We start from the raw sequence: 13,093 nt of genomic DNA on the forward strand, positions 1-13,093 counted from the left end.
AGAAAAACAAAAGACTTATTGCTTAATGGGTTTGTTTATGGGTTGGTTACTCTGGTCTGACATCTGCTTTGTGCCCGTAAATTTTACGAAGGTAACAGATTTTGTAAGTTTTACAGAGCATAACACGTGGTGTTGATATATTAAATAACCTACCACTTTGGGGAGATGATTTATTATTAGTATTTATTATTACAGTTCGTTTGGCAGTCCAAGACCCCATTCTACTGACTGGCATGATTTTCTTTTCCCTTTGTATGATCAAAGAAATCAAGTTGTTTGGGAAAACCTTCCTGGCTGTTATTGCAAGCGGATCCTGAAATGAGGATGTTCCTGTCCTGGCTTCTCTTAACCTAACCAAGGGGCCTGTTTTATTGTTATCCAGGGGGCCATATCTGACAGTGGGGGCTGGTTTTAATTGTTTACAGAGTGCAGAATGTTAGGAATGGTGTCCTTTATCGTCACCCTTGGTTGAGAATTGGACGTTGGAATGCTCAAGGAGTCCAAGCATGTGATCTCAATTACTGTAAGGGGGGTACTGCCTCACTGACACCTGAGGAGCCCTCAGAGGGAGGACAGACTCCCTCCCTTTACACGGGGCCACAACGCCGTGCCACAACCCCCAGCCGTATACTGTAGGCTGCACACGGTTAGACCCGGCCATGCGTCTCTCCGAACCCTGAGGGAAGATTCACGACCCCCTATGGTTCTCGTTAGGCCTGGCGGAGGTCAAGGTTAGAAGGGGGACTGACAGCAGGCTGGAGCTGCGGAGGTCAGGGGCCCAGCCGCCCACTAGGGGCTGAGGTGGTGGTGAGGTGGAGGGCTGCTGGATGGCTCCTCTGCCTCCCTCCTTTTCTGGGTCATCAGTCTGATTAAGGGGCCTTCTGGTGAGTTGTGGTAGGCCAAAGCCATGTCATTTTATAGTTTGTTAGTGTACGTTGTTAACAAGAGCAGACCCATGTTTTTGTGCTTGAGGTAGCGTAGTAGGAAAAAGTATTTATTTCAGTCAAAATAAGAGGTTTTGTGTGAGGTTTTTACACCAACAATTTCACTGACCAACATAGCTATTTAGTGAGCGCTGCAAACCAGCATGTTTCCTTACAAGTCTGCCTTGTTCCAGTTTGATGTGAGAACAGTAGTCCATCTACTTTTAAACTGGCAAATCTAAAAGAAGCTGCATAAATGACAAAATAAAAAGTGTTTTTGGAAAAGACTGATAATAGACTAAGAGACTGCGGAAATAGCCGTCCTGTCAGCAACAGTCTCGGTGGTCTTAAAAGAAGACAAATTCGTTTTTCGTTTTTTTTTTTTTTTTTTACTGGCCGTTAGGATGGTCAATGGAATGCACTAGAGTTGTTGTAGCTCCAGCAGGAAACCAGACAGTAGGAGGTCCAGGACTGTAGCTCTGCGCCATCTCCAAGCATCGACCAAACCTCAGGGGAGCAGGGAAGAATGTCTTCTGATTTTACTAGCACAATTAATCTAAGCCAATACCTACTGTAGCCACTACTCCCTCATGTTCTTATAATAGTCTCTCGGTGATCAATCCGCCCCCTTTTCCTTCTCAGTTGGGAGTCTGTTCATCCTCAGCCTTGATAAATATCTAACTGTCTTAATTGAATGCATGACTGAACGCTTAAAAACGTGTGAAATGAAGTCATTGTATTAGAGAAGCCAGGGTGACAAACTGTTGGCTGGAAAGTACTCTGTTGCTGTTTTTGCCCCAACGTAGAAAGGAATTCTTTCAAGTTTCTTAACAAGGCCTTCTTTCGTTTTCAGTTGGTTGGCCCTCTCCGGATCAGGCTAGTTGATGAAGAATGCTTGTGTCACCTCTTAAAATACATCTTGGTCTGCTGTAACTCACAACATGATGTTGACAAGAGCTATTGCAATTGTGATTTGTGTGCGTAAATTGCTCAAGAACAATCTTCCTTGAGCCATATGTGACCTTGCGGGGCAGCTTACAAGTGAATCACGTCGCTGTGGTACTGTACTGTTGTACTCTACAGTACTGTAGGTTAGGCATCAGACCTGGGAATGCACAGGCTCGATGGTCCTTGCGCTGACATTGGAACAGCATCCAATATGAGGACTATCTGTCCTCCATAAATTGAAGCGAAATGATTAGTGTCATAGTGGACCTGACAGATTTGGATCTGTGCAGGATCCTCTCTTGTCTCATTTGTTTCTTGTCCTCTGACTTCCTCCCCCCCCCCCCCCTCCACGTTCCTGGCCTGTCAAAGTGGATCACTAACAAATGAATCCCCTCCCCTCTTGCTGTAATCTGCTTCGTGTTAGCTGTCCGGCTTTTCTTTCTCGCACTTAATCTTTGACCACATTCTCTGTGAAACATCTTGATTTAATCCAACCCTGTAATTTATTTATTGGCCGTGACTGATTCCAGATATGCCGATGCATATCGCCTTAGTTCTTTAACCTCTCTGCGTGTTTATTTCTTGTGTCGATGGCAATATCACATTTTAGTGCAATTTCACTGTCGGTTAACTCATTTACACGCCTCGTGCCTCGGTCCTTGAAGGCCAATCTGCAGTGGATTGAGCCAGTTTAAATGATGACAGGGCTGCATTGTGGTTTTATTCCATGCCATTGTTTGCGTACCACTCTTCCTCAATTCACATATAGTTATTTTGTTTCTAACAATGAATGAATGAGGTGTTTCACATCCAGGACTTAATGGGGTGCCATTTCGTTCAACGTGAGGACGAGCTATTTGGACACGACACACAAACATTACACACATACGGCACACAATCTCACAAACACTATTGTGGGAGCCCTACATGATGCATGTTCTAACAGTTACGGCCCTGCTGTGACCCATATCTTCATGGAGCTAGTAAGTTTGTGGCGAAGGTGAAACCATAAAACGAGTGGAGAGACGGAAAACATCAGTAGATTCATTACTGAGGCCCTGTAAAAAACCATGAAACTAGGAAGTTAGGAATTAGGAAGTCTGGAAATGTGATCATGCATCAGAGGGATTTGCGTGTCCTCACATGCCCCCATCCCAAACTTTAATTCTCCTTTTTCTTTGTGTTTTTCCTCTGGATGACTTAGAGCAGTATGGCTTTTTACCAAAGCTTAGGAGACCATACTGTAGCCACAGTAGTTTGGTGTGTGCATCATTCACTAGACATGAAACATCTAAAGTAGCCTAAAGAGGCTCTGATATGTAGTTGCCGATCAGTTTCCTCAGAGTTTTGTCTAGGAGAACCAGTAGTCGAACCTGTGCCGGCTTCAGTCTCCGTTCCCATGTTTCAAATTGTCCTCGTAACCAATGGCCTTTTGTTTGTCTCTATGAAGGTTCAGGAGAAGGATGTGGGAAGATCGTCCAGCGTTTCCCCAAGAAGGACTGGGAGGGCACAGCCTTCCCTCAGGGGGTGGAGATGGTGAGTACCAACATGCTGAGACGGGTCCCTTCAACCAGCGTCAATGCTGCTCATGGAGAGGACCTGCTCATGCTGTCCCCCTGCTTGTGACCTAGGCGGGATTTCAGTCTGTAGGACTAGAGGGTGAATGATATCTGATCTCACCACCCAACACTGCAGGCTCAAGCTGTTTTTGACCTGTCACCATGGTTCAAACATATGGACCGGATTTCAACCTAATGTACACAAGTCCGGCTCCTGACGGAGCAGAAATGTATGGAGGGTTGCATCATTTCCTGTTGTGACTCCGAGGCCCACCTAGCGTTCCTGTTGTCGGCAGTGTTTCCACCGGTTTCCATGGTCACGGCAATGTGCATTCTGACCAATCATGTTGTTAGTAAAGAGGGCTCACAGTGAGAGCCCTGGCAACTCTTCTGGAACATTCTGGAGTTAATGTGTCATTTGCACAGGTTGTACAGTTTTACCGTTGTTTGTGAGTGGCATTGGCATCAGAGGACAGTAAAAGACGCTTTGTAGAATCTTCAGTGGTCATGTTGCTAGAAGACAGTTGAACCCACTAACTGAGAGTCTCCACATTTTACCAGTGCGCATGTTTTTCATTTGTAGTATGCATTGCTGATACAGTACTGGAATGTTTTGTGTCAACAAAATGCATAATGATTGTTTATTTAAGAGTTTATGTCAACCCCTTCCTTCACCACTAATTGGGAAATTCCTTGCCCCTCTTTCTCCTTTCCTCCAGTCCAGCCGCTCTTATCTGTCCCTCTCTGCTGGGTCTCCATCCATCCTGCGTCATTCTCTCTCTCTCTCTCTCTCTCTCTCTCTCTCTCTCTCTCTCTCTCTCTCTCTCTCTCTCTCTCTCTCTCTCTCACTGTCTCTCTCTCTCCTCGTCCTCCTTCCTGTCTCACCCTTCTCCTATCAGGGTGTGTGTGTGTGTGTGGGGGGGGGGGGGTCATTGACTTTGTTTAGGGGTTATTACGATCATAATGCTCGCTCACTATCAAATATTTGCTTATCTATCTGGGGAGAACTGGTTGTAAATCTCTAGGGTAACGGTAGCAGGACAAACACTCAGCCTTTCCCAGCTTCTCAGTGGTTCCTGCCGGCCTGCTCCGGCCAGTGGAGCCCGCCTGCTTGTTTGTTTATTTGCTAGCGTGAAAGCTCATTCTAAAGGAGTCTGGGTTTTGGAGGAGAGTCAGAAAAGAGAGAGGCTCTTCCAGAATGCCAGTGCTCTACACACACTCTGGATGTTTTGACAGGTTCCAGGCATTACTCGATCAATTAAGAACAAGCTAAATCAGCAGTTTTTATTTGATTTGATTAGAATGCCCTCAGTGCAGCATTTAAGTGGTTGTTTGCATTCTTCCTCCATCACCGCCCCCCTGTAAAGACTAAAGTATTCTGCCTTTTATGGTCAGATGGATTTCCTTTTTTTCCTTCCTCGGTTACTTTATAGGGTCAAGTTCCATTCCTCTCTTTTCAACAGCCCACTATGGATTTCATGGTACATTTAGACCTCATCCTTTACAGAACAACATGTTGCCCGTTTGTGAATTGGGTTACAGAATGTCAGTCTGCATTTCTCTCCTGGGCTAGCCTTGACATCAGGACTGGAAATGGAGCTTACTGGCAAAATTCCTCTGACAGACAATCACCATATAACCTGCCTTAATGGAATGAGTAATCATGCTTAAAGGTGCTGGCTGTACTAACCAAAGTCATTTATTTGATAACTTTTGTACCCATCTGACTCAGAACATTTATTTGATAACTTTTGTACCCATCTGATTCAGAACATTTATTTGATAACTTTTGTACCCATCTGCCTGTCTCTGGAACGTGACTCACAGCCAACTGCTGTACCAAATCAAGGTGTTAATTAGTTATCTGTCGAGACTGCTAACAATTTGAATTGTTTGAGGTGGGGCCAAACAGTGTACATTTTTCAGTCTTGGTGGAAGGTATAACTCTGAACTGTTCTATAAATAAAAGGTTGCCTCTTCATTCTTTTTATAGCCCGATGTTTCTCCTCTTAACACAAATCAAAGGCGATGTTCGATGCACGTGGGTCAGGTGGATTCCTGGCTGAGCCGTGGAGCGTTCCTGACCCTGGATGAAAGCATGCTGTTAGATATGGTCAGATCTACGGCTCGGACATCTCTGGCTGCTACTTTGGTTCCAGAGGCCGGCCTCCTGTCCAGAGCTGGACGGTCTGGGTCCGGACTGCGTGTTGGATAACAGGCATCCCTCACGAGCGGGAGATCCTTCTACCGTGGCACTTGGGAGTGTGTCGCCCAGCACCTTTCAGGAGGCCCTGTGATGTAGACCAGACCAGAAGAGAATAAAGCAGAGTGTGAGATGAGCTACGGGCCTGTCAGGCGGAGCGGGCAGCGGGCAGGTAATCCATTTCGGTCACGTATCGGATCTGCAATGGATGAAGGGAGGAAAAGAGAGGGGAGAGGGAGCCTCTGGAAGTGTTTATGGAGATGTTCTCTTTCCTCTGTTGGAAAACGTCCCAGAGATTCACTGATGGATCATCCATTTTCCCTTTGGTACCGCCAGTGGAGATGTCCGCCACTCTCCGTTAGTTACTCAACGACCACATATGAGATTAGATTCCTTGAAATGTTTGGAATTTATTTTGCTGTGGATATTTTATGTTTTTGTTTTTAGGCTTTCATGGAATAACACAGCAGCAGTAAATCACTGTTTATGCGTGGATATACTATACAGGCCTGTGTTTGTTTGGCTGTAGTATACACTGGTGTCACAGGCAAATAGAACACTCCGACTGGAGACAGTCGCTACAATGACTCGCTCATTTGTTTAGGAAATAAACCACTCGTTCATTTTCACATCAACAAATACCAGAATTGAAGATGACAATGCAGGGACAGGAAGGAACATAGAATGTTAACAATGTCAGTTATTTGCTTTTTCATCTGATTCATTTGGCCCATTAAATATTACGTAATTGTTCCTTGTCAAGTCACTGTGAGTTAAGTTTATTACAAATCAGACGCATTAAGATATGTGAAGAGCCAAGTGTGTTTCTAGTTTTAGTCTGTTTTGAAATCACATTTAATGCCATCACTTTACCACCGTATTGGACATCTATGAGAATAGTATTTCCAGCCCTGTAAGGGACATTACAAGCCAGAAAATTCCACCCTCTCGGGGCATCCATGTTTAATAAAGGCAGTAGACGGCCTGTTGTGAAGCCCAGACTCGTTGCACGGGGGGCGGAATGAGGGGTGGACAGTGCTCCGGGCTGCTCTTCCTGTGTGTGTCTGTGTGTGTGCGTGTGTGCGTGTGTCTGCTGGTGGCCAAGTTGTGAGGAGAGTTATGGAGCAGGGAGGAGCGAGTCATGTGTCAGAGTGCAGAGCCATCTCCTCTCCCGTGTCTCTAAGGAGGGATAGACCGTGACAATGTCCCCACAGCATCATCCCTCAAACATCCCCGTCCACATGTGCAGCCTGGTTAAATATAGCCACAGCGCCTTCTAGTTCAGCCAAACGGAGTGAGCACACCCTCGGGGCCCTTGTATCATGGCTGTGTGTTTGTTTGTGATAGTCCACCCCTGCAGAGATCCACTGTGTTGATTTGTGATGTCTTGGCATTTTGGATATGCCTCTGGGCGTGAAGAGAACCCCTAGAGCTGCTCCAGTCTGGATCAGCGAGGCCCTGAAACCCAGAGGAGCTCGCATCCCCAGGAGCATGTGTTCCACATTCTACAAAAGCAATCAAAAGGGATTGAAAGATGACTGGGGAGACAGCAAAATTGTTTTTTTGTGGGGGCACAAAGCACTTATTTTAAGTGCTTTGTTTAAGTTTCTCAAAAATGAGATTGAGGGAATAAAGGGGTGTCAGATGATGGAAATGGCATGCACGTCATGGTTCATTTAGGTCATAAAAGTGACTCAAGAGAAGCGGTGAGTGCCCGGAAAAGAATGCAGAGAGGACCAGCGCCACAGGGGGTCAGATGTGTGGTGGGACACACTATGGTCTGGGGGTAAATGACTCGGACAGCCACCTTTTGATGTTTTAATTGAGATGCCAGAGTGTTTAACATACCCAACCAAACAATTAACATTGTAGCTCCATTTTGGCTGGAATGTAAACCGTTATTATTTGCAGATTTCCTCCACGCCGTGAAAGAAAAAATGAGTCATTCGCGTGCGCTAGGGACTACATCTGTACACAGAAGAAAAAGCATGCGGGCTGTGCACGAATAGCATTCTGTGGTCATAACAGGCCCCCAGCAAACTAAATAACCACAGATGAAGAATGCACCCAGAAAAAGCGTTTACAACGCGAGCGAAGAAAATGTGTTTCTAATCGAGGCCGGGGCAAGTGCCGAATATACGACCCTGCTCTCATCTTCAGTGGCAGCGCTCCTCTGCAGCGCTCCTCTGCAGCGCTGCAGTACTGAGAGTCACGCTAGCCCACAGTTTGGAGCTTGTCCGCCGGTGTTGTTGGGCTGTATGTTGTGTGGGCTGCAGAAAAATATATTCCACAGAAGGGTAGGGGGACGGGGGGGAGGGGGCAAATGTGCAAGCTGTCAGCTGAGTACAGGAGCCCCACAAACTGATCCCTTTTCTGTTGTTTGTGTGATTTTCAGGGTGTGGATTCCATAGTGGCACTAGTTTCCACTAATAAGTCAAAGAGCCAAAGTTGGGAGGTTCAGGGAAACCGTGTAGCTTAGGGCTCAGAAACAGGTTCCACACATGCCTCGGTGAGCATATAATTACAACTCGCACTCCCTGCTTTAGGCTAATCATATAAGATGCACGCTTTAGGGGAATTGTATTTCCAAGAAAGAGGCCTGCATTCCTCACATCGTTTCCCTTGTCTCTCGAGCAATTTGTACAGTGTATTGCATTCATTTGGACTTCAACTTTCACTAAATGGTGGATTAGGCCTGTGTGCCACACACATTTATACTGTCATGGTCAAACCTCGACATCGACAACTACATTATCAATCCAGAGATTTTGTCTGAGCTTTGAGAGGGAAACTAGACTTTCAAACTGTTTTCTTTCCAGTCAGAGTCAAGTATAGCTGATGTTGTGTGCTCTGGCTGTTCAAATAGGCGTAAATCCAAGCTTAGAAACTTCACTCTATCTGTCCCAACAAAGAGGATTACGGCCAATCGGAAAACCTAACAGACGAGTGTCTGGTTTTCACCCCCCTCGAGACCCCTATGGATCTTCCTCGGGATCTGAGGAAAACAAAATCCATGTGTTCAAATAATTTCAGTGTGTTGCGATGGTTATCGTGAGTGTGTTTTCTATTTGTGTTGGAATCAGACACTTCCACTGCCTCCATCTCGTCGTTATTTGAATTTACTACTAGAAAGATGGGGTTAGGAAATGAAACATGTGCCACGCATCATGCCAGAGAACGATTGGAATGCCTTTTATGTTTATGGCTGAATTGCTGAGTTTGCTCTTTTAATTACACCGACAATTTGTGGAAAGCTCCAAGTGAACCATACAACGTCCACATTTTGTTGCATTTCAAATGTGTTATTAATTGTTACGGTACCGATGCGAAGTTATAGTTGGACAGTTTATGAAGAAATAACCCTGTGCATTCATTTCCATACAGTACCGAACATATCTGTGTTTGTGGGTTTCATTCTCTCTGGATTCTTGATGACTTTATTGTAGTGCCCCCCTCCCTGATTGGAGGGGTATTTTCATGCTCCCAAATGTTCTGATGAAATTCTGGACAACAACAGCATTGATTGAATGCACGTCGTCTCAGAGAGGGACTATAGAATCATGGCAGGATGAGTCGGGTCTTTAATGGATCACTACCGTCGCCTACCAGCCACGCATGGAAGTTACAAAAAAGAATACAGAAAATAATTGTGAGCCGAGTTCAGCGTCGTTACACACTTAAGTCAACGTGAGTGACGGAACCTCTCACGTCGCGAACAACCCGAACATTTAGGCCACGCGTTGGAATCCCTTGCAATTTCCATACTGTAGGCTTGCTATGGCATATTCCGCTAACATGCATGATTGACTGATTGAGGATCTTTATCTCAATTGTGGTTTGAGAAATAAATGACGATAGTGTGAGATATCGCTTAATGAGGAGGCCATTTGGGAGGAGGAGCAGCTGTGCTGTCATTATGAGCTGCTCCTCCTCCTGACTCGCCCAGAGCCTGCTCTGTATGCTCTATCTGCTCTGGCTAACGTAGCAGAATCGATACAAGCGCAGGCGAGGTGACGTGAAAAAGGTCAAATCCCTGAAGCACTAGCCTACCTGTTAGACGTCTGTGTGACAGGTGGCCACGCGCCCTCGTGTGTGTGTGGCGGAGCTAACCGCTCAACATTGACACAGGCTAAAGGTATCCTGTAAGATTCGACCTCGAACATCAGGGTCAGGACATGACACAGTCCTCTTACTCATCACTTCTTCCTTGATGCTGTCTGTCAAGCTGAAAACGGACGTCCTAGCACCTGGAAGGCCTTCGCTGATTGCAGCTTAATATAGTATAAAACCAGGTATTTTACCCCTGTCTATCCTGACAGTGTTGAGAGTCCTGAATCCAGATTGGTGTGCATATTCCTCAGGAATGTGTAGCCTTTAATTTCCCTGAGGTGGCTTTTTCCCCCGGTCTTCTTTGTTGAACTTGTGCCAGTCCTGGTCAACGGTCAGGTCTGGAGATCTGGTGAGTGTTCCAGCTGAACTAAAGGGGATAAGTGCCCAAGATGTTTTTGTCAAGGACACTGGCTGTGTCTGTCTGGCTCCTAGCCACAAGCCTGCTCTGAGTGTAGCAGGTGGCAGATCTCGAAAGGATCTGCTGACTCAGCCCTCCTGACAGCTCCCGCACTTGGCTTTGGACCCCTTTTGGAAATGGCTCACCGCGACGAGGCAGTACTCCTGTGTTCCTTTTGAACATGGTTCAGTCCAAGTAAATAAATATCCATGCTACTTTGCTGCACAGGGTGGGCGTTGCATTGTGGGTTCGAGTCCCACGCCACCATGTAGCCTTGGACAAAGGTTTCGGCTGCCAAATGAGAATTTGAATAATGGAAACTGTTTATGTTTGACTTTGTTTTCATGTCTTTAAGACAGCCCTCACCACTCCTCCCTGTGTTCAGAAGGGTGTGATGGGGAGCCATGTACCTGACCTGTGAGGAGGGGAATGCAGGATCTGAGATCCAGGGAAAAGGTCAGCTTGTGACTGGGTGTGCTGGGCCTGGGCCGTGGGCGAGAGGCTGCAGAACAACACAAAGCTCGTGCTGTTCGGGCTCCTCAGACTGGATGCTACGTGGGCTCCCTCTCTGTGCCAGCCAGCCAGCCCGCCAGCCAGCATACCGGCCACCCAGCCAGGGCAGTACCTCTCAGCCAGCGGCATGTCTTGCATACTGCCCAGGTCAGCTGCTTTACTGGCCTGCCTGCATGTCTGTCGGGGACTCAGATATGTACCCTGGAGGTATGGGCAGAGTTTATAGGACGCATGTTTAGAGCTCCATCGGTTCTCCAGAAATCCAACCAGGTTGGCGGTACACTCCGTGTGTCCTCTAACTAGCAGACTGTCTCCCGGCTGTGGACTGGGCTCAGATCTGGTCCGATCGCAACGTGGTGTTTTTGTTAGGGCTTTTAACAGCTGCGTCTGTTGATTTATAGAAGTTGGACCAGCGTCAAACCACTTGCGTGGCGGACAACACGGTCACGTCTGTCTCCCGCGCCGCTGTTCTCCCTCACTGATAAAGAGGGTGAAATGTGTGCGTCATGTTTGGTCAGGTGATGGGAGCCATGAACTGATGTCGTGAGTCGGTGCACGCACCGCTACACATCTGTACGCCGACTTCATTTTGAAAAATTGGAAATGCAATTTTACCCCCCCCCCCCCCCCCCCTCTGTTAGCCACTACTCAGCATTTGTTTCTTATCAGGCTGTGGAATAAGACCCACTGTAGGACAGCCTTGATCTGTGCGATGTGTTGCTTTTACTAAGTCAAATTAGCCTCGCAATTTGGGAACTCGTCAATTCAGGAATGCAAGGTTGTGTTAGTCTAAACACCAGAACATTTAATAAATAACACATTTAATAAATAACACATTTCAAATGTTCCCTCTTGGATACAGGATCAGTGACCTTTTGGGCCAGTTTGATCAGCTGTGATTTACTCTGGGTTATTAATATGGACCCCCTAACCCTTGAGAGCAATTTGGCTCATGGTAGCTATCTCGTGCTGCATAACACAAGTTATCTGGTCTTCAAAGACCTATCATGACAGACTCTGTGGCTGTCCTCTGATGCGAGCCTGCAGTGTCATCTGCTCATATTTGGCTTTGTAAGCTTCTCCATTTTTTTATGACCCAAAGTATCAGTTGTCTCTCGTATCAGGTCACAGCTTTTAGCGGTCCACCTTTTCCACGAAATCTCACTCTACACAACGGACAGTTGGTGTTCTGGTTGCCTGATGTGAGGACATTCAATCCTAAGGACATTTTCCTCTCTACTGGCTTGTCGGCTGTGTGCAGCAAACATTCTTTGCACGTTGAGACAGAAGCAATGTTTTTAACACCCACTGGCAGCAATGTAAGTGTCTGTGTCGCTTTAATGTGCGTGTTTGAAGCGTGCAACACCGACACACAACGTGGCTCTTTGAGTGTTGTCCTCACAGTAACTCACCCAACTCCAGTTTCAGACACCCAGCTCGCTAACCCTGATGTCTTGGCTTCAATGAGTTCAGATGTACTGTCTTCATTCCGTGTTTCCGAGTATACTGTGCAGAGTGTACAATATGAGCGCAATTAATCTGGTTACTACTATGGAGTTATGGACAATCTTTGAAGTCTCTTCCCAGTCCCTATGAAAAAAACAAACATCCCCTGTCTCTTTTGTTTTGACAGATTTGTGTACATGTATGAAACAAAAGATTCCTGCTCGGGGGCCCTACTTCCTCATGTGCAGGAATGTGACCTGACGTGACCAGATTGTAAACGTTAGTATCATTTCTCTTGTCTGGAATTCTGACTTCATGAACTCCGTTTTCCACCCCCCCTCTAGTCAATGTTGTGATGGGGAATGTGGCACGTACTTCCGGAAGGACTCTGGAGGTATTCGGACAAATCCTGAATTGTTGGTGAAGAACGGGAATTGGGAAAGGTAGCAGGAGGATGATGTCACTATTTGGGGGGGGAAAGCTGTCAGATCTAGACCAACCAGAGTTTAGGGTCCTTCTTTGAAGTCGGTCGTTAAAAATGTATGTCTTGGGACTTGCGGCCCAACCGCCGGACTACGTTTGTTTGAGCAGGTTTTGAACACCAGGGTCAGGCCAGCAGTGTTGTGGTCTAATGAGCTCCTCTCGATAGATCTTCTATGTGCTTGCATTAGCAGACAGTGCTGCACCGCAGTGACCAAAGTTGACATGTCGCACTGCACGTCGTTCCTGCAGTGTTTTGTAAAAAGGCAGTAAAAACGAAGCAAAACAGTGCATTCCAGATACCAGGATGCCTTCCAGTACAGGGAGAAGAGAATCATGTGTTTGTCAGGAAGATCTACACATGAGTAATCAACGTTCGGCGTGCCAGAGAAACAAAACACCCCAGGAAGCAGTCCTGTCTCTGGGCTGGAGAGAGACAGACAGACAGGCAGGACTATCCACCATGAGCTCACCAGGAAATGGGAATACACAGGATAACATGGAGCTCAACTGA

At 46.5% G+C, this 13,093-nt stretch overlaps 1 protein-coding gene across 4 annotated transcripts in view; it reads left to right on the forward strand.

The window, feature by feature from the left end:
• sbf2 (SET binding factor 2) overlaps window positions 1-13,093 on the forward strand; it is a 77,944-nt gene that overhangs the window by 5,938 nt on the left and 58,913 nt on the right. For all 4 annotated transcript variants that reach the window (XM_067248659.1, XM_067248661.1, XM_067248660.1 and 1 more), the window contains exon 2: window positions 3,322-3,407. In XM_067248659.1, coding sequence (XP_067104760.1) covers window positions 3,322-3,407 — 86 coding nt within the window. The remainder of the gene's footprint in view (window positions 1-3,321; window positions 3,408-13,093) is intronic.

This window comes from Osmerus mordax, chromosome 13 (genome assembly GCF_038355195.1).
Source record: "Osmerus mordax isolate fOsmMor3 chromosome 13, fOsmMor3.pri, whole genome shotgun sequence".
Lineage (NCBI taxonomy): Eukaryota > Metazoa > Chordata > Actinopteri > Osmeriformes > Osmeridae > Osmerus > Osmerus mordax.